We start from the raw sequence: 21,260 nt of genomic DNA, 5'->3' as shown, positions 1-21,260 counted from the left end.
TCCAGATGTGGTCTCACCAGGGCCCCTGTACAACTGCAGATGGACCTCTTTACTCCGATACTCAGATTTGTGTAGTGCAGGTACATTCCCACACATCACTGCACTCTGCAACAAGTCTGCTTTGTTGAAGGTTATTATTGTCACATGCACCAGGGTACAGGGAAAAGCTGTTGTTGTGTGCTAACCAGTCAAAGCAAAGACGATACATGGTCCATTGCTTCCCTAACTTCAAGCAACCCTTGCACCCTCTCTCTCTCTCTCCCCCTCCGTCCCTCCCCCACCCTGGTCATTGCACTAGTCTCACTGTCATCCTGTTGAGCTTCAATATCTGAAGAACTCATTATCACCTACCCCGCAGCCAACAATGGACCGATCCTCACCTCCCACTACCTCATTATCACCTACCCCGCAGCCAACAATGGACCGATCCTCACCTCCCACTACCTCATTGGAGACCTTTCAACTATCTGTAATCGGACTTTGATGTTATTGTGCACTAAATGTTGTGCCTTTATCTAAACCCTGTGGACGGACGGCTTGATTGTGATCATGTATGGAGTATTTTCAGTATTGTGTTCCGTTGTGGTCCCCATGTTATAGAAACGATGTAGTCAAGCTGGAAAGGGTGCAGAGAAGATTTACGAGGATGTTGCCAGGACTCGAGGGCCTGAGCTACAGGGAGAGGTTGGGTAGTCTAGGACTGTATTCCTTGGAGCGCAGAGAGATGAGGGATGAGGAAGATCATGAGAGGAATAGATCGGGTAGACTTTTGCCCAGAGTAGGGGAATCAAGCACCAGAGGATGTGTAGAGCAAAGGGATCTAGGAGTGCAGGTGCATAGTTCCTGAAGGTGCGGTCACAGGTGGATAGGGTGGTCAAGGTGAGGTCACAGGTGGATAGGGTGGTCAAGGTGAGGTCACAGGTGGGTAGGGTGGTCAAGGTGAGGTCACAGGTGGATAGGGTGGTCAAGGTGAGGTCACAGGTGGATAGGGTGGTCAAGGTGAGGTCACAGGTGGGTAGGGTGGTCAAGGTGAGGTCACAGGTGGATAGGGTGGTCAAGGTGAGGTCACAGGTAGATAGGGTGGTCAAGGTGAGGTCACAGGTGGATAGGGGGGTCAAGGTGAGGTCACAGGTAGATAGGGTGGTCAAGGTGAGGTCACAGGTGGATAGGGGGGTCAAGAAGGCTGACCTTCCTGCACCTTGCCTCCTTTTCTTTCTCATCAGAGCCTTAGTTTCCTTTGTGATCCCGGCTTCCTCAATCCCACCGGCCTTGCCCTTCACTGTAAGAGCAACACACATGCCTTGTACTCTCCCCATCACTCATATAGAAGTGTTCCACTTTCCTGACCTTCCTTTGGCTGCAAACAACCTACTTCAATCAGATTTATTTCCTGTCTAACACCATCAAAGTTGGCCTTGCTCCAACTCAGAGCGTTCACGGGTGTTCTGCTTTCCTCCTACACTCCAAAGACGCACAGGTTTGTCGGTTAATTGGCTTCGGTAAAAATTATAAATTGTCCCAAGTGTGTGTAGGATAGTGTTAGTGTGCGGGGATCACTGGTCAGCGCGGACCCGGTGGGACGAAGGGCCTGTTTCAGTGATGTATCTCTAAACTACACCAAACTAAACTAAACTAAACTTGTAGACCTTGTCGGCCTGTAAACCTTGTAAACCTGTCTTCATTCATAATTATCTTAAAGCTGGGGAACAATGATCGCTGGTCCCCACAGACTCACCCCCCAACACCACACACTTGCCCTTCCTCATTTCCTGAGAGTAGATCCCTCTTTGCCCGTGTAGGGTCAGGCTCTACGTATTGCCTGAGGACACCTTTGTGGACATATTTGACAAATTCCACCCAGTCTGAGCCCTTGGCACTCTGGCAGCGTTGGACAGCATGCAGAGGAGGTTTACCACAGTGAGAATGTTTCAGCTACAAGGAGAGGTTGGATAAACTTGGATTGTTTTCTCTGGAACATCAGAGATTGACAGGAGACTTGATAGAAGTATATAAAATGAGAGGTATAGATAGGGTAGACAGGCAGAACCTTTACCCCAGGGTGGGAATGCCCAACACTAGAGGGCGAGGTGAGGTAAGATGAGAGGGGGGAACGTTTCATGGAGACGTACAGGAAGTTGCTTTACACAGAGAGTGGTGGGGGCCAGGAACACATTGCCAGGGGTGGTGGTGGTGGAGGCAGGTACCATAGTGGCACTTACAAGGCTGTTAGATCGGCACATGGAAGTGCAGGGAATAGAGGGATATGGATCATCTACAGGCAGTTTAATGGCATCGTGTTCGGCACAGATATTGTGGGCTGAAGGGCCTGTTCCTGGGCTGTACTGTTCTATGTTCACAACAATCAGAAGGCTGTACCTTTGCCTTCTGCCCCCCTCTGCTCAGCCTCCTCACCCAAGCTGAAGCCTCACACGGACTCCTAAAGACAGACACAGTGCTGGAGTCACCACGCGTCAGGCAGCATCTAGGTTTAGTTTAGTTTCGATACACCATGGGAACAAGCCCATCAGCCCATGGAGTTGGTGCCACCCAGCGATCCCCGCACACTAACACTATCCTACACACACTAGAGACATTTACTTTTATACCAAAGCCAATTAACCTACAAACCTGCACGTCTTCGAAATGTAGGAGAAACCAAAGCACCCGGAGAAAACCCACGCAGGTCACTGGGAGATCGTACAAACTCCGTACAGACAGCACCCATAGTCAGGATGGAACCCGGGTCTCTGGTGCTGTGAGGCAGCAACTCTGCCGTTGCGCCACCCTCTGCAGAAAACGGATAGAAACTTAGACAATAGGTGCAGGAGTAGGCCATTCGGCCCTTCGAGCCATTCAATATGATTATGGCTGATCATCTAAAATCGATTAACCTGGTGAACCTACCTCAATAGCAATAATGTCCTTCCTTAAATTAGGAGACTAAAACTGCACACGATACTCCAGGTGCAGTCTCACCAGGGCCCTGTCCAACTGCAGTAGCACTGCACTTTGGGTGGGGACCCTTGCTAAGTTCTCTGTCCCACTCCCAGTCTGACCTGTACACCTGTGGTCCCTCACACTGTAACGAGGCCCAGTATAAATGAGGGGCCTATATGAGCATGTTGTAATGCTCTGGATTCACAACTGAAGGGTCTTGAAGAACCATCACCCATCCTTTTTCTCCAGAGATGCTGCCTGTCCCACTGAATAACTCCAGCATTTTGTGTCTATCTTTGGTATGAAACAGCATTTGTAGTTCTTTGTTTCTCCACTGACTCCCAACATAGCCCCTCCCAACATAGCCCCTCCCAACATAGCCCCTCCCAACATAGCCCCTCCCAACATAGCCCCTCCCAACATAGCCCCTCCCAACATAGCCCCTCCCAACATAGCCCCTCCCAACATAGCCCCTCCCAACATAGCCCCTCCCAACATAGCCCCTCCCAACATAGCCCCTCCCAACATAGCCCCTCCCAACATAGCCCCTCCCAACATAGCCCCTCCCAACATAGCCCCTCCCAACATAGCCCCTCCCAACATAGCCCCTCCCAACATAGCCCCTCCCAACATAGCCCCTCCCAACATAGCCCCTCCCAACATAGCCCCTCCCAACATAGCCCCTCCCAACATAGCCCCTCCCAACATAGCCACTCCCAACATAGCCACTCCCAACATAGCCCCTCCCAACATAGCCCCTCCCAACATAGCCCCTCCCAACATAGCCACTCCCAACATAGCCACTCCCAATGGGCCTCTCCGACACTTCCTTCCTTCCTTTTATTGGCTACTCAAGTAGCCAATTTGTTGCCACTCTAATCGGCCAATCCAATGGCTAACTTTTGAAATTTCCCACCTCTGCTCCGACGTTGGAATAACTCGGTGTTGTATCCAGAAGTTGGAAGAGCGCCAGAGACCCGGGTTCCATCCCAACTACGGGTGCTGTCTGCACGGAGTTTGTACCTTCTCCCCGTGACCGGTTGGGTTTTCTCCGGGTGCTCCGGTTTCCTCCCACACTCCAAAGATGTACAGGTTTGTAGATCAATTGGATTTGGTAAAAATTGTAAATTGTCCCTGGTGTGTGTAGGATAGTGTTAATGTGTGGGGATCGCTGGTCGGCGTGGACTCGGTGAGCTGAAGGGCCTGTTTCCGCGTCGTATCTCTAAAGTTAAAAAAGAGTGAGAAGGCATCTTACTGAAACATTAGATCTTGAAGGGTCTTATCGGGTTCGATTGGGAAAGATTGTTTTCTCTTAAGAAAAATGAAGAAAGGAATGCAAAAGGTGTGAAAAGCAGAGGGGTAGGAAATATCCAGTAGGTCAGGCAGTGCTTGAGGAGAGAGAAAACAGAGCCAATATTACAAATGGGACAAATTACAACTGAGCCTAAATTACTTTAGACTTTAAAGTACAGTCTGAAGTCTGATTGCTGAATTCAGCATTGAATCCAGAGACCTCCAACACACACAGATGAGATGTGGCTCCTCAAGATCACGTTGGGCCTCGCTCGTTAAGGTGCGGTGGACCACTGAGAAACAGGTCACAGCCTCACAATTAAACAACGTTCCTTTGGGAAGGAGATGAGCAGGAATTTATTTCGTCAGAGGGTGGTGAATCTGTAGAATCCATTGCCACAGAGGCCAAGTCATTGGGTATTGGATATTTTTAAGGCAGAGATAGATAGATTCTTGATTAGTGCGGGTGTCAGGGGTTACGGGGAGAAGGCAGGAGAATGGGGTTAGGAGGGAGAGATAGATCAGCCATGATTGAATGGTGGAGTAGACTTGATGGGCCGAATGGCTTACTTCTGCTCCTATCACTTGTGAACATGTCCGGTGTTCTCCCCAGCTAATTGTGGTCACACAGGGCAGCCCCTGCAGGTTCCCAGCTCCTTCAGGTACTTGGATCCAACTGTGGAAGGATTGGTCAGGCCAGATGCCAAAGAACATGGGGTGTCAGGAAGCTTCCTGTGTGTCCCTCAGTATTGATGAGCTGCAGCTCTGGAGAGGCACAGCGCTCCCCTTCAACTCTACTCTACTGGGTGAGTTGAGGAAGGTCGAAGAACAGACAACCTGGATAGACTAGGCTTATACTCGCTGGAATTTAGAAGACTGAGGGGGGATCTTATTGAAACATATAAAATTCTTAAGGGGTTGGAGAAGCTAGATGCGGGAAGATTGTTCCCGATGTTGGGGAAGTCCAGAACCAGGGGTCACAGCTTAAGGATAAGGGGGAAGTCTTTTAGGACCGAGATGAGAAAACATTTCTTCACACAGAGAGTGGTGAGTCTGTGGAATTCTCTGCCGCAAAAGGTGGTTGAGGCCAGTTCATTAGCTATATTTAAGAGGGAGTTAGATGTGGCCCTTGTGGCTAAAGGGATCAGGGGGTATGGAGAGAAGGCAGGTACAGGATACTGAGCTGGATGATCAGCCATGATCATATTGAATGGCGGTGCGTACAGGCTCGAAGGGCCGAATGGCCTACTCCTGCACCTATTTTCTATGTTTCTATGTCTACAACGGGTGCTTTTCATTTTGTCACAAATGCTTTAACATTTTCCATTAAATCATGTACTAACTTTAACTTTGTTTAAATATGTAGGAAGGAACTGCAGATGCTGGTTTATGTCGAAGGTAGGCACAAGATGCTGGAGTTACTCAGTGGGACAGGCAGCATCTCAGGAGAGAAGGACCCAGGGATTCTGATCCTAAACGTCACCCATTCCTTTTCTCCAGAGATGTGGCCTGATCCGCTGAGTTACTCCAGCATTTTGTTTCGTTTTTTTTAGTTTAGTTTAGATATACAGCACGGAAATAGGCCCTTCGAGTCCACACTGACCAGCGATCCTCGCACACGAACACTATCCTACACACACTGGGAACAATTTGCATTTATACCAAGCCAATTAACCTACAAACCTGTACTTCTTTGGAGTGTGGGAGGAAACCGGAGCACCCAGAGAAAACCCACGTGGTCACAGGGAGAACATACAAACTCCGTACAGACAGCACCCGTAGTCAGGCTGGAACCCGGGACTCTGGCGCTGTGAGGCAGCAACTTTACCGTTGCGCCACCGTGCCGCCCCCAGGGGTACATTGACACGCTTACAATAAAGGGGGAGACCAGAGGGGACACACCAACTACAGACTGGCAGTCGCAGGAAGATGAGGTTGGCACCATCTTCCACCCACGCCCTGCTGCTGCTGCTGCTGCCCGTGTGTATCTTCCACCCACTCGCTGCTGTTCCACCCACACCCTGCCTGTCCCAGGGTGTATCTTCCACCCACACCCTGCCTGTCCCAGGGTGTATCTTCCACCCACGCCCTGCTGCTGCTGCTGCTGCCCGTGTGTATCTTCCACCCACTCGCTGCTGTTCCACCCACACCCTGCCTGTCCCAGGGTGTATCTTCCACCCACTCCCTGCTGCTGCTGCCCGTGTGTATCTTCCACCCACTCCCTGCCTGTCCCAGGGTGTATCTTCCACCCACTCCCTGCCTGTCCCAGGGTGTATCTTCCACCCACACCCTGCCTGTCCCAGGGTGTATCTTCCACCCACACCCTGCCTGTCTCAGGGTGTATCTTCCACCCACACCCTGCCTGTCCCAGGGTGTATCTTCCACCCACACCCTGCCTGTCCCAGGGTGTATCTTCCACCCACACCCTGCCTGTCCCAGGGTGTATCTTCCACCCACACCCTGCCTGTCCCAGGGTGTATCTTCCACCCACACCCTGCCTGTCCCAGGGTGTATCTTCCACCCACACCCTGCCTGTCCCAGGGTGTATCTTCCACCCACACCCTGCCTGTCCCAGGGTGTATCTTCCACCCACACCCTGCCTGTCCCAGGGTGTATCTTCCACCCACACCCTGCCTGTCCCAGGGTGTATCTTCCACCCACACCCTGCCTGTCCCAGGGTGTATCTTCCACCCACACCCTGCCTGTCCCAGGGTGTATCTTCCACCCACACCCTGCCTGTCCCAGGGTGTATCTTCCACCCACACCCTGCCTGTCCCAGGGTGTATCTTCCACCCACACCCTGCCTGTCCCAGAGCTTTCTCTGAAATTAATTTGTTTTGCATCTCTCTAATTTAAATAAAAAATTTATGCTGAATTTTTAAACCAAAACCCATTCATTAATTATTCAGTTACATGGAAATGAATGTCTTTAAAAGTACAGCTCAATGTTTGAAATATTTTAATGTTTTATCGACCAGAGGTTGGGTAACAGTTACCTGCTCCATAATTTACACACGTTTGAAGTCATTTCACTGCTCCTCTCTTTGCTCTGAGGGGCAGCACGGTGGTGTAGCGGTAAAGTTGCTGCCTCACAGCGCCGGAGACCCAGGATCGATCCTGGCTACAGGTGCTGTCTGTACGGAGTTTGTACGTTCTCCCTGTGACCACGTGGGTTTTCTCCGGGTGCTCCGGTTTCCTCCCACATTCCAAAGACGTGCAGGTTTGTAGGTTAATTGGCTTCTGTAAATTGCCCCTAGTGTGTCGGATAGAACTGCTATAAGGGGGATTATTAGTCAGGGTGGACTCAGTGGGCCGAAGGGCCTGTTTCCACGCTGTATCTCTAAACCAAACTAAACAAAGTTAAACACAAAATGCTGGATCGCCCATTCTTTCTCTCCAGAGATGCTGCCTGACCCACTGAGTCACTCCAGTATTTGGTGCCTATCTTCGGGAAATAAACCAGCATTTGCAGTTCCTTCCGACACATTTAAACTAAGTTAAAGTTAGCACATGACTTCAATGGAAAGTAGGTTAATGGTTAATAGGTTAATTAGTTTCAGTAAAATTGTAAATTGTCCCATGGGTGTAGGATGGTGGTAGTGTACAGGGATCGCTGGTCAGAACAGACTCTGTGGGCCGAAGGGCCTGTTTCCACGCTGTTTCTCTAAAGTGTAAAGTCTAATGGTGGTCTCATGGGAGGGATGAGGCGGTCCCATTAGAGTGCTGACTTGCTTCCACTCGCACTGTGGGCTCTGAGGTGACTGAAGCATAGACTTCTCCAGGAAGGGGGCTTGTGATGTGGTGAGCAGCAGACAGTGAGGAGGCAGTGAAGGAAGTGTACAGCGGGATATAGATCTGCTACTGAAGGGGCAGAGGAATGGCCGATGGAGCAAGTGTCAGGTGTTGCCCTGTGGGAGGTTGAATGTACAGTTAATGGCAGGACCCACAACACATTGATGTGCAGAGGGATCTTGGGGTCCAAGTCCATAACTCCCTGAAGTGGCAGTACAAGTAGATAAAATGTACAAAAACTAAGAACTGCAGATTCTGTAGATATTGGTAAATCTATCTTATACCAATAATAGATATAAAGTGCTGATAAACACAAAATGCTGTAGTAACAGCGGGTCAGGTAGCATCTTGGGAGAGAAGGAATGGGTGACGTTTTGGGTTGAGACCCTTCTTCAGACTGATGTCAGGGGAGATTGATATCAGGGGGCGGGACATTTATCCCACCCCCTCCCCCGACACGTCTGAAGTAGGCCATTCGGCCCTTCGAGCCAGCACCACCATTCAATGTGATCATGGCTGATCATTCTCAATCAGTACCCCGTTCCTGCTTTCTCCCCATACCCCCTGACTCCGCTATCCTTAAGAGCTCTATCTAGCTCTCTCTCGAAAGCATCCAGAGAATTGGCCTCCACTGCCTTCTGAGGCAGAGAATTCCACAGATTTACAACTTTCTGACTGAAAAAGCTTTTCCTCATCTCCGTTCTAAATGGCCTACCCCTTATTCTTAAACTGTGGCCCCTGGTTCTGGACTCCCCCAACATTGGGAACATGTTTCCTGCCTCTAACATGTCCAATCCCTTAATAATCTTATATGTTTCGATAAGATCCCCTCTCATCCTTCTAAATTCCAGTGTATACAAGCCGAGCCGCTCCAGACTTTCAACATATGACAGTCCCGCCATTCCGGGAATTAACCTAGTAAACCTACGCTGCACGCCCTCAATAGTAAGAATATGGAGACCTCAAATTCGGAGACCAAAACTGCACACAGTACTCCAGGTGCGGTCTCACTAGGGCCCTGTACAACTGCAGGACTTCTTTGCTCCTATACTCAACTCCTCTTGTTATGAAGGCCAACATTCCATTGGCTTTCTTCACTGCCTGCTGTACCTGCATGCTTCCTTTCAGTGACTGATGCACTAGGACACCCACATCTCGTTGTACGTCCCCTTTTCCTAACTTGACACCATTCAGATAATAATCTGCCTTCCTATTCTTACCACCAAAGTGGATAACCTCACATTTATCCACATTAAACTGCATCTGCCATGCATCTGCCCACTCACACAACCTGTCCTGTAACATAGAAAATAGGTGCAGGAGTAGGCCATTCGAGCCTGCACCGCCATTCAATATGATCATGGCTGATCATCCAACTCAGTATCCCGTACCTGCCTTCTCTCCATACCCACTGATCCATTTAGCCACAAGGGCCACATCTAACTCCCTCTTAAATATAACATATAACAATATAACATATAACAACTACAGCATGGAAACAGGCCTGTCCGGCCCTACCAGTCCACGCCGACCATTCTCCCTGACCTAGTCTCATCTACCTGCACTCAGACCATAACCCTCCAATCCCCTCCTATCCATATACCTATCCAATTTACTCTTAAATAATAAAATCGAGCCAGCCTCCACCACTTCCACCGGAAGCCCATTCCATACAGCCACAACCCTCTGAGTAAAGAAGTTCCCCCTCATGTTACCCCTAAACCTTTGTCCCTCAATTCTGAAGCTATGTCCCCTTGTTGGAATCTTCCCCACTCTCAAAGGGAAAAGCCTACCCACGTCAACTCTGTCCGTCCCTCTCAAAATTTTAAAAACCTCTATCAAGTCCCCCCTCAACCTTCTACGCTCCAAAGAATAAAGACCCAACCTGTTCAACCTCTCTCTGTAGCCTAAGTGCTGAAACCCAGGCAACATTCTAGTAAATCTCCTCTGTACCCTCTCCATTTTGTCGACATCCTTCCTATAATTTGGCGACCAGAACTGCACACCATACTCCAGATTCGGCCTCACCAATGCCCTGTACAATTTCAACATTACATCCCAACTTCTATACTCGATGCTCTGATTTATAAAGGCAAGCATACCAAACGCCTTCTTCACCACCCTATCCACATGAGATTCCACCTTCAGGGAACAATGCACAGTTATTCCCAGATCCCTCTGTTCCACTGCATTCCTCAATTCCCTACCATTTACCCTGTAAGTCCTATTTTGATTTGTCCTACCAAAATGCAGCACCTCACACTTATCAGCATTAAACTCCATCTGCCATCTTTCAGCCCACCCTTCCAAAAGGCCCAAGTCTCTCTGTAGACTTTGAAAATCTACCTCACTATCAACTACTCCACCTATCTTAGTATCATCTGCATATTTACTAATCCAATTTGCCACACCATCATCCAGATCATTAATGTAAATGACAAACAACAGTGGACCCAACACAGATCCTTGGGGCACTCCACTAGACACTGGCCTCCAACCTGACATACAATTGTCAACCGTTACCCTCTGGTATCTCCCATTCAGCCATTGTTGAATCCATCTTGCAACCTCACTATTAATACCCAACGATTTAACCTTCTTAATCAACCTTCCATGTGGAACCTTGTCAAATGCCTTACTGAAGTCCATATAGACAACATCCACAGCCTTGCCCTTATCAATTTCCCTGGTAACCTCTTCAAAAAATTCAAGAAGATTAGTCAAACATGACCTTCCAGGCACAAATCCATGTTGACTGTTTCTAATCAGGCCTTGATTATCCAATGAACTGGCCTCAACTACCTTCTGTGGCAGAGAATTCCACAGATTCACCTCTCTGTGTGAAGAAATGTGTAACCTCATAGCATCTTCCTCACAGTTCACGCTGCCACCTAGCTTTGTGTCATCTGGAAATTTGCTAATGTTACTTATAATCCCTTCATCCATCATTAATGTATATTGTAAATAGCTGCGGTCCCAGCACCGAGCCTTGCGGTACCCCACTAGTCACTGCCTGCCATTCTGAAAGGGACCCATTTATCCCCACTCTTTTGCTTTCTGTCTGCCAACCAACTTTCTATCCATGTCAGTACCCTACCTCCAATACCATGTGCTCTAATTTTGCCCACTAATCTCCTATGTGGGACCTTGTCGAAGGCTTTCTGAAAGTCGAGGTACACCACATCCACCGGCTCTCCCCTGTCCATTTTCCTAGTTACATCCTCAAAAAATTCCAGAAGATTAGTCAAGCATGATTTCCCCTTCGTAAATCCATGCTGACTCGGAACGATCCTGTTACTGCTATCCAAATGCTCCGCAATTTTATAATTGACTGCAGCATCTTCCCCACCACTGATGTCAGACTAACTGGTCTATGATTTCCTGTTTTCTCTCTCCCTCCTTTCTTAAAAAGTGGGATAACATTAGCTACCCTCCAATCCACAGGAACTGATCCTGAATCTATAGAACATTGGAAAATGATCACCAATGCGTCCACAATTTCTAGAGCCACCTCCTTAAGTACTCTGGGATGCAGACCATCAGGCCCTGGGGATTTATCAGCCTTCAGTCGACCCAACACCATTTCCTGCCTAATGTGGATTTCCTTCAGTTCCTCCGTACCTGTAAAAGGGACCACATCACCCCGATTCTGGCCTCTCTCCACTGGCTCCCAGTACGGTACAGAATCAACTTCAAGCTCCTCCTATTCACATACAAAGCCCTAAACGGGCTCCCCCCCCCCCCAATATGAAAAATCTTCTAACCCCCCTCTCTATCTCCAGGTCTCTCAGGTCGGCCAACTTGGGGCTACTCACTATCCCGCGGTCTAGGCTTAAGCTCAGTGGTGACTGCAATTTTGCGGTTGCAGCTCCTAGACTGTGGAACAGCATCCCTCTCCCCATCAGAACTGCCCCCTCCATCGACTCCTTTAAGTCCAGGCTCAAAACCTATTTCTACTCCCTAGCATTTGAGGCCCTCTGAGGGGGCGCTGTGAACTGTTTATGTCTGTGCTGTTATGTTTGTGTGTTCGTTTCTTAGTACCATGAACTGATGTACAGCAACGTGGTTGTTTTTAAATGTACTATACAAATAAAATTGACTTGACCCTAGGATCTCTGGCCACTAGAACATCTGGGAGATTGTTTGTATCTTCCTTAGTGAAGACAGATCCAAAGTACCGGTTCAACTCGTCTGCCATTTCCTTGTTCCCCATAATAAATTCCTCTGCTTCTGTCTTCAAGGGACCCACATTTGCCTTGACTATTTTTTTCCTCTTCACATACCTAAAAAAGCTTTTACTATCCTCCTTTATATTATTGACCAGCTTACCCTCGTACCTCATCTTATCTCCCCGTATTGCCTTTTTAGTCATCTCCTGTTGCTCTTTAAAAGAGTCCCAATCCTCTGGCTTCCCACTCTTCTTTGCTATGTTATACTTATTCTCTTTTATTTTTATGCTGTCCTTGACTTCCCTTGTCAGCCACAGGTGCCTCTTACTCCCCTTAGAATCTTTCCTCCTCTTTGGGATGAATTGATCCTGCAACTTCTGCATTATTCCCAGGAATACCTGCCATTGCTGTTCCACCATCTTCCCTGCTAGGGTCTCCTCCCAGTCAAATCTGGCCAGCCCCTGCCTCATACCTCTGTAATCCCCTTTGCTATACTGTAATACTGACACTTCCGATTTTCCCTTCTCCCTCAATTTGTAGATTAAAACTTATCATAAACTTGGTATGATGTTCAGCACAGACATTGAAGGCTGAAGGGCCTGTTCCTGTGTACTGCTCCATGTTCTATGAGGGGCATAGATACGGTAGGCAGTCCACACCTTTTTCCTAGGGCAGGAATGTCAAAGACTATAGCTTTAAGGTGAGAAGGGCAACGTTTTGAGATGTGTAGGACAAGTTTTCTTACAGAAAAAATCATTTTAGAGGATGAACAAAGGCAGTGAGACGTTGGAAGCTCGGATCAGAGGCCTTCCTTGTAAAGGAACCCATCAGCGAGCCTTGCGGCACCCCACTAGTCACTACCTGCCATTCTGGAAAGGACCCGTTAATCCCTACTCTTTGCTTCCGGTCTGCCAACCAGTTCTCTATCCATGTCAATACCCTACCCCCGATACCATGTGCTCTAATTTTGCACACTGATCCCTTGTGTGGGACCTTGTCAAAGGCTTTATGAAAGTCCAGATATACCACATCCACTGGTTATCCATTCTACTGGTCACATCCTCAAAAAATTCCAGAAGATTAGTCAAGCATGATTTCCCCTTCATAAATCCATGCTGCCTTTGACCGATCCTGTCACTGCTTTTTAAATGCGTTGCTATAACATCTTTAGTAATTGACTCCAGCATCTTCCCCACGACCGATGTAAGGCTAACTGGTCTATAATTCCCCGTTTTCTCTCTCCTTCCTTTCTTAAAAAGTAGAGTTACATTGGCTACCCTCCAGTCCACAGCAACTGATCCAGAGTGGAGAGAACATTGGACAATGATCACCAATGCATCCACGATTTCTAGGGCCACCTCAAGTACTCAGGGATGCAGACCATCAGGCCCTGGGGATTTATCTGCCTTCAGTCCCAACAGTCCTAACCATTTCCTGACTAATGTGAATTCCCTTCAGTTCCTCCCTCCCACTAGATCCTTGGTCCCATAGTATTTCTGGGAGTTTGTTTGTGTCTTCCTTACTTGTTTAACTGGTCTGCCATTTCCTTGTTACCCATTATAATTTCACCTGTCTCTGACTGTAAGGGACCTACATTTGTCTTCACTAATCTTTTCCTCTTCATATATCTTAACCTTTTAGTCAGTTATTTATATTCCCCGCAATGCTCCCTTGTGAGACGCAGGGAGCCGTCTCCTGTACTCCCTGCACTTGGACCTGGTCCACCGCCCAGACACGATGTGGTGGGTGGTGTTGCTGTCTGGTCGTGAGAGGGCCAGTCAGGGTCTATCTTTACACCAATTCTTCCCCTTTATATCGGGCAGGGGCCTGGGTGGAAGGGACTGCACCGAGGAGTCCCATGCAACCAATTCGTGGGCCGGTTCAGGCTAGCCAGCCGCCTGTGTGGGCTGCAAGAGTCCATGTTCCATGTACACATGGAGTGCGTGAGGTTGCAGCCCCTGTTTAAGGGGCTATTTGAAGGGGCTGCTCCTTGCCTTCTTGCTGCACTTCACACCCACAGTCCTCATCTGTGGGCACCCAGGGCGAGGGGAGTGGGTAGAGCAGAGGATGTCCTGGTTGGGTTGGGTTGCTCCTGGGCCTGGCCAAGCTGGCCATTTGTGGGTCACAGCGCCAGGCAGAAGAGGGCTCTGCCCGAGCCGACTGCCTGCCCCTTTTCCGGGGTTAGTCGGTGCCCGGGTGCACACGGGCACCATGGAGAGGTTCTGGGACTGATGGGCACTGCGAGGAGGGGCGCATCCTGGACCAGGATTGGAAGATAGTCATTTAATATTTAGAAAATCTGGTAATTTTTCTATTTGGTGATGGGTGTAACTATCCTGCACTCTGCTCCGTCTGTGACACTTGACTTTACCTTTGACTGTCTAATCTGTTTGGACAGCATGCAGAGCAAAGCTTGTCACTGTACCTCGCTCGGTACGTGAACCCAGAGACATGTTCACCCAGGACACAGCACCACTGTGACTGGCTGTCCTCCCCACCCCACACAATGAACACACACACCATGGGCACTGCCAACGTTTATTGCAGGGCACGGCAGCCCCTCCATCCCCCACACCAGGGTCGTCCGGTCATGCCCAGGGTCACTGCGTGTGCCCACTCGTGCCCATGGGGAACGAGTCCAGTCCCTTCCCACTGCTTGCCCAGGGCCACACTCTGTGCCTCTCCAGCGCTGCCCGCAGGCTCCAGTCCATTCCTGCCCGCTCCTTGCCCAGGGCCACTGCGTGTGGTCACCTGCGGCCGGGCAGGCTCTGCAGACAGGACTTCATGGCCCCCAGCTCCGCCACTGTGTCGTGGTCAGCGCCGAAGTGAGTGGTCAGCAGAGGCACGGCCCAGTCAATCACACGCTCCGCTTCGCACACCGACCGGCTGTAGGGGCAGGGGAGACAGTCAGTCAATGGGGACCACAGGCATGGGGGACCCCCGCTAGTCATGGGGAACCTCGACACGCCACTGCAGGGGAAGTCAGTCGATGGACCCTCGAACCCTGCCCCTCCCTGTTTAGTCCCCTGCGTGCCCAGGGCATCCTGTGCCACCCCAAGCCCCCTCATGACCGTGTGTCCCCCACGTCCACCCCTCCCCCCGCCCACCCCTCCCCGCCCACCCCTCCCCCGCCCGCCCCTCCCGCTGCCCCCAAACACCCCTCCCCCCGCCCACCGGCCCCCCTCCCCCCACTCCCACGCCCACCCCTCCCCCGCCCACCCCTCCATGTTCCCCCCCCCTTACCCCCCTTGCCCAGACCTTGCCCAGACCCTGCCCCCCCATACCTGTTGAACAGCACCTGTGCCAGTTTGAGGAGCTGCTGTGCCAGCTCCACGCTGCCGGCCCCATATTGCAGCTCCACCGCATGCAGGCTCCGCCGCAGGTGCTGCGCGGCTGCTCCCCACTCCCCTGCAGGCACGGACCAGGCATTAGTGACGGGCCCCCCCACACAGAAACCCCCCGCTACTGCTATCACCCCGACCCGAAACCCTCTCACAATGCCTCCGCACCCCCGCCCACACCCCACCCCCTACCCACGCACCCCGCTACCCCACCCCTCCCCTCCCCACCCTGCACCACCCCACCCCTCCACACTACCCCACTCTCCACCCATCGATCACCTCATCAACACCCCACGCCCACTCATCCATCTCTCCCCTCAACCCTCCCTGATCCATTTATCAACCCCCCACCCCCACGCAGGGACCACCTACCGTGAGTGGCGTAGAGGCGGGCCAGGCTGTCGTCGATCTCCCCGTGCAGCGGGTGGTGGGCAGGCAGGAGGCTCTGGGCATCGGCCTGGCACTGCTGGAGCCAGGCCAAGCCCACGTCTGTGGACACAGTGCCCGTTAGTGCCAGCCCCTCCTCCCACGCCCGGCTCACACGAGGGACAAACTCCTGGCTCTCGGTAACAGGGATCTCCCGGTATAGGGGCACCACCCGGTAACAGGCCAACCCCGGTAACAGGGACCTCCCGGTAACAGGGACCTCCCGGTAACAGGGACCCTCCCGGTAACAGGCCAACCCCGGTAACAGGGACCTCCCGGTAACAGGGATCTCCCAGTATAGGGGCACCACCCGGTAACAGGGACCTCCCGGTAACAGGGACCTCCTGGTAACAGGGACCTCCCGGTAACAGAGCCAACCCCGGTAACAGAGACCTCCCCGGTACCAGAGACCTCCTGGTAACAGGGGACCTCCCGGTAACAGGGATCTCCCCGGTAACACGGACCTCCTCGGTAACAGGCTCCCCAGTGACAGGGACCCTCCCGGTAACAGGGACCTCCCAGTAACAGGGACCTCCCGGTAACAGGGACCTCCCGGTAACAGGCTCCCAGTGACAGGGACCTCCCGGTAACAGGGACCTCCCCGGTAACAGGGACCCTCCCCGGTAACAGGCTCCCAGTGACAGCCGGCCCTTGGCTCTACGTGTGGTCGCAGTGACCAAGCCCCCCCACCCTCACCAACAGGGCCAGTGGCATCCTCAACAACCTGCCACCCACCCCTACCCTCACACCCCAGCTCCAGGTTAGCCCAGAGCACCCGCCATCTGTCAACCCCCCCCACCCATGAGCCCCTCCCCCTGCCCCATGTGCCCCTCCCCCTGCCCTGTATGCCCCTCCCCCTGCCCTGAATGCCCCTCCCCCTGCCCCCGTGTGCCCCTCCCCCTGCCCTGTATGCCCCCATGTGCCCCTCCCCCTGCCCCATGTGCCCCTCCCCCTGCCCCGTGTGCCGCTCCCCCTGCCCCGTGTGCCCCCTCCCCAGGCTGTACCAGTGTGTGTGGAGTCCATGTCGCCGGCTTCCTCCATCTGGAGCCTGAGCTGCTGCAGTTGTTGTTGGAGAGACTGTGGGGGCACCAGCTGGGCACAGCTGGCACATCTGTAGCCCCCCTCCTCCAGCTGTGGGGACACAGAGAGGGCAAACATTCACAGCCTTGACCCCAGGGTGCCAGCGTCAAATACTAGAGGGGGAGACAGGGCCGGGGATAGTGGGGGTACCGGCGATGAGAGGCCGGGGCAGTGGGGAGGGGGGAGTGCCATGGGCACGGGAGGTAGGTGGAACGATGCTGGGGGGTGGGGGCGGGGGATGGGTGGGGCGATGGGGACGGGTGGTGTGGGGGCGGGGATGGGTGGGGCGATGGGGACGGGTGCTGGGGGGCAGGGTGGTGGGGTTGGGTGCTGGGGGGGTGGGGAAGGGTGCTGGGGGGGCAGGGACGGGTGCCGGGGGTCAGAGGAGCCAGTGGGCGGGGGGGGGGAGGGCGAAGGGCTGGAGCCAGGTGTGGAGAAGGTACCCGGTGCAGACCGTTGCCACCCACGGCCACTGATAATGAGATGGGTAGACCCGGTGACGCGGAGTGGGTGGGTGGGAGCGGGGGGGGGCGGGTGGGAGCGGGGGGGCGGGTGGGGCGGGTGTGAGGCGGGGGGGCGGGTGGGAGCGGGTGGAGCGGGGGGGGGCGGTTGGGAGCGGGGGGGGCGGGTGGGAGTGGGGGGGGCGGGTGGAGTGGGGGGGGGGGGCGGGTGGGAGCGGGGGGGCGGGTGGGAGCGGGGGGGCGGGTGGGAGCAGAGGGGGCGGGTGGGAGCGGGGGGGGCGGGTGGGGCGGGGGGGCGGGTGGGCGCGGGGGGGGGCGGGTGGGAGCAGGGGGGCGGGTGGGAGCGGGGGGGCGGGTGGGAGCGGGGGGGCGTGTGGAGCGAGGGGCGGGTGGGAGCGGTGGGGGCGGGGGGGGAGGCGGGGTGGGGAGCGGGGGGGCGGGGTGGGAGCGGGGGGGTGGGTGGGAGCGGGGGGGGGCGGGTGGGAGGGTGGGAGCGGGGGAGCGGGTGGGAGGCGGGTGGGAGGGTGGGAGCGGGGGGGCGAGTGGGGAGCGGGGGGGCGGGTGGGAGCGGGGCGGTTGGGAGCGGGGGGGGCGGGTAGGAGCGGGGGGGGCGAGTGGGAGCGGGGGGGGGCGGGGGGGGCGGGTGGGAGCGGGGGGGCGGGTGGGAGCGGGGGGGGGCGGGTGGGAGCGGGGGGGGGTGGGTCGCTGCCACCCTGACTCACCGACAGAGCAGACCCACATGGGCGGCAGAGGAAGTGTGCTGGTGGGGTTGGGCTTGCCGCTGCCCCCTGACGGACACACGCGCTGCACTCACACCAGAAGTAGTACTGGGTCTGCAGGGATCGCCGCCGCTCACACCGTACACTGCCGGCTCCAGTGGGGACCTGCACACACACAGCACTTCACCACGGGCACCACCCCACCACAGACAAACCCCCCCCAACGGCCAGACCCCCCCCAACCACGGCCAGACTCCTCACCACAGCCAGACCCCCCCCCCTCACCGTCCCCATTACATCCCCCAACACCCATAACACCCTCCACCCACTACACCCCCCCTCCCACTACACCCCCCTCCCACTACACCCCCCCACCCACAACACCCCCCCACCCATAACACCCTCCACCCACAACACCCCCCCCACCCACTACACCCCCCTCCCACTACACCACTGGGGAGGGAGGGAGCAGGGGTAGGGTGTGGTGGGGATGGTGGTGACGGGGTTGGGTGGGGTGGGGAGGGAGCGGGGTGGGGTGTGTGGGAGGAGCGGGGTGTGTGGGAGGGGGGATGGTGTGACGGGGGTGTGGGGTGTGTGGGGAGGGAGCGGGGTGGGGGTGGGGTGTGTGGGGAGGGAGCGGGGTGGGTGGGCGTGTGTGTGGGGAGGGAAGCGTGATGGGGGTGGGGTGTGTGGGATGGAGCGGGGTGGGGTGGGAGAGGGGTGTGTGGGGAGGGAGCGGGGTGGGGTGGGGAGGGAGCGGGGTGGGGTGGGAGCGGGGTGGGTGGGAGCGGGGTGGGGTGAGCGGGTGTGTTGGGGAGGGGGGATGGTGGTGACGGGGGGGGGGTGTGTGGGGAGGGGAGCGGGGTGGGGTGGAGCGGGGTGTGTGGGGAGGGGAGAGATGGTGTGACGGGGTGGGGTGGGGGGTGGGGAGGGAGCGGGGTGGGGTGGGAGCGGGGTGTGTGGGGGAGGGGGGATGGTGGTGACGGGGGGTGGGGTGGGGTGGGGAGGGAGCGGGTGGGGTGGGGTGGGGAGGGAGCGGGGGTGGGGTGGGAGCGGGGTGTGTGGGGAGGGGGGATGGTGGTGACGGGGTGGGGGTGTACGTACCGCGTAGCAGTGCAGCACCTGGTCTCCGGTGGGGATGGGCTGGGTGGCGTGGAGGGTGATGCGGGTCCCCTGGAAGCTGGCAGTAGTGTTGGGCTGGCAGGAGTGGTTGAGCAGGCTGGCCCAGCAGTACAGGGCCGTGCCCACACACACCTCCCGCGTGCCCCTCACACACCCCGTACCCTCTCCTGCAGGGACACACACACACACACAGTCAGGGGAGAGGACCCACACACACCCTCACCCCATCCCTGGAGCTACCCCTCGCCCAGCCTCAACCCCTCCCCCTCCCCACGTCCCTGGCTCAGTCCCCCCATCCCTGGCACTGCCACCCTCCCCTCCCCTCCCCCCCTTCTCCTCTCTCACTAGGAAGTCTAACATGGCAGGACCCACACTGAATGGTGGTGCTCTGGGGAGTGTTATCGAGCTCAGGGATCTAGGAGCGCAGGTACATAGTTCCCTGAAAGTAGTGTCACAGGTAGATAAGGTGGTCAAAAAGGCTTTTGGCACATTCAATCAGTCCAGGAGTACTGAGTATAGAGGTTGGGAGGTCATGTTGCAGGTTACATAAGACGTTGGTTGAGGCTACATTTGGAGTATTGTAGGTAGACATAAAATGCTGGAGTATCTCAGCGGGTCAGGCAGCATCACTGGAGAGAAGGAATGGTTGATGTTTTGGGTTGAGACCATTCTTCAGACTGATGTCAGGGGGCATTTAGAGTATAAGTTCATTTCTAAGCACCATGTTGTGGAACAGAGAAGGTTTACGAGGATGTTGCCAGGACTTGAGGGTCAGAGCTATCGGGAGAGGTTGCATAGGCTGGGACTCTATTCCTTGGAGCGCAAGAGGATGAGGGTGGTCTTATAGAGGTGTATAAAATCATGAGAGGAAGAGATCGGGTAGATGCACAGAACCTCTTGCCCAGAGTAGGGGCATCAAGAACCAGAGGACATGGCTTTAAGGTGAGGGGGGATTCAATGTGGATTCTTAGAACAGCTTGTACTGGAGCCTACTAGGGAGAAGGCAATTCTGGATTTAGTGTTGTGTAATGAACCTGATCTGATAAGGGACTCAAGATAAAAGAGCCATTAGGATGCAGTGATCATAATATGATGTTTTAATCTACAAATGAGAGGGAGAAGGGAAAATCGGAAGTGTCAGTATTACAGTATAGCAAAGGGGATTTACAGAGGCATGAGGCAGGGCTGGCCAGATTTGACTGAAGGAGACCCTAGCAGGGAAGACGGTGGAACAGCAATGGCAGGTATTCCTGGGAATAATGCAGAAGTTGCAGGATCAATTCATCAAATATAAAAGAGAAGAAGTATAACATAGCAAAGAAGAGGTGGGAAGCCAGAGGATTGGGACTCTTTTAAAGAGCAACACAAGATAACTAAGAAGGCAATACGGGGAGAAAAGATGAGGTACGAGGTAAACCTAGACCAATAATATAAAGGAGGATAGTAAAAGCTTCTTTAGGTATGTGAAGAGGGAAAGAAAATAGTCACGGCAAATGTGGGTCCCTTGAAGACAGAAGCAGGGGAATTTCTTATGGGAACAAAGGAAATGAGCAGACGAGTTGAACCGGTACTTTTGGATCTGTCTTCACTAAGGAAGATACAAGCAATCTCGACGGAGGAACTGAAGGAAATACACATTAGGCAGGAAATGGTGTTGGGTAGACTGATGGGACTGAAGGCTGATAAATCACCAGGGCCTGATGGTCTGCATCCCAGGGTACTTAAGGAGGTGGCTCTAGAAATCGTAGACACATTGGTAATCATTTTCCAATGTTCTATAGATTCAGGATCAGTTCCTATGGATTGGAGGGCAGCTAATGTTATCCCACTTTTTAAGAAAGGAGGAGAGAGAAAACAGGAAATCATAGACCAGTTATTCTGACATCAGTGGTGGGGAAGATGCTGGAGTCAATTATAAAA

The 21,260-nt window shown here is 53.7% G+C and overlaps 1 protein-coding gene across 1 annotated transcript in view; it reads right to left on the bottom strand.

Annotated features, from left to right (window-relative positions):
- Positions 1–14,721: 14,721 nt before the first annotated feature.
- The window catches only part of smyd4 (SET and MYND domain containing 4), a 26,232-nt gene continuing 19,693 nt past the window's right edge, over positions 14,722–21,260 (bottom strand). Inside the window, exons 6-11 of the mRNA XM_078422398.1 lie at positions 19,323–19,507; positions 18,222–18,383; positions 16,963–17,089; positions 15,905–16,021; positions 15,476–15,599; positions 14,722–15,077 (exon numbers count right to left, since the gene is read on the bottom strand). Of these exons, the coding sequence (XP_078278524.1) occupies positions 14,939–15,077; positions 15,476–15,599; positions 15,905–16,021; positions 16,963–17,089; positions 18,222–18,383; positions 19,323–19,507 (854 nt within the window). The 3' untranslated portion in view covers positions 14,722–14,938. The remainder of the gene's footprint in view (positions 15,078–15,475; positions 15,600–15,904; positions 16,022–16,962; positions 17,090–18,221; positions 18,384–19,322; positions 19,508–21,260) is intronic.

This window comes from Rhinoraja longicauda, chromosome 26, assembly GCF_053455715.1.
Source record: "Rhinoraja longicauda isolate Sanriku21f chromosome 26, sRhiLon1.1, whole genome shotgun sequence".
Lineage (NCBI taxonomy): Eukaryota > Metazoa > Chordata > Chondrichthyes > Rajiformes > Arhynchobatidae > Rhinoraja > Rhinoraja longicauda.
Note: the sequence above shows the minus strand (reverse complement) of the source record. Positions and strands in the feature narration are given on the sequence as shown.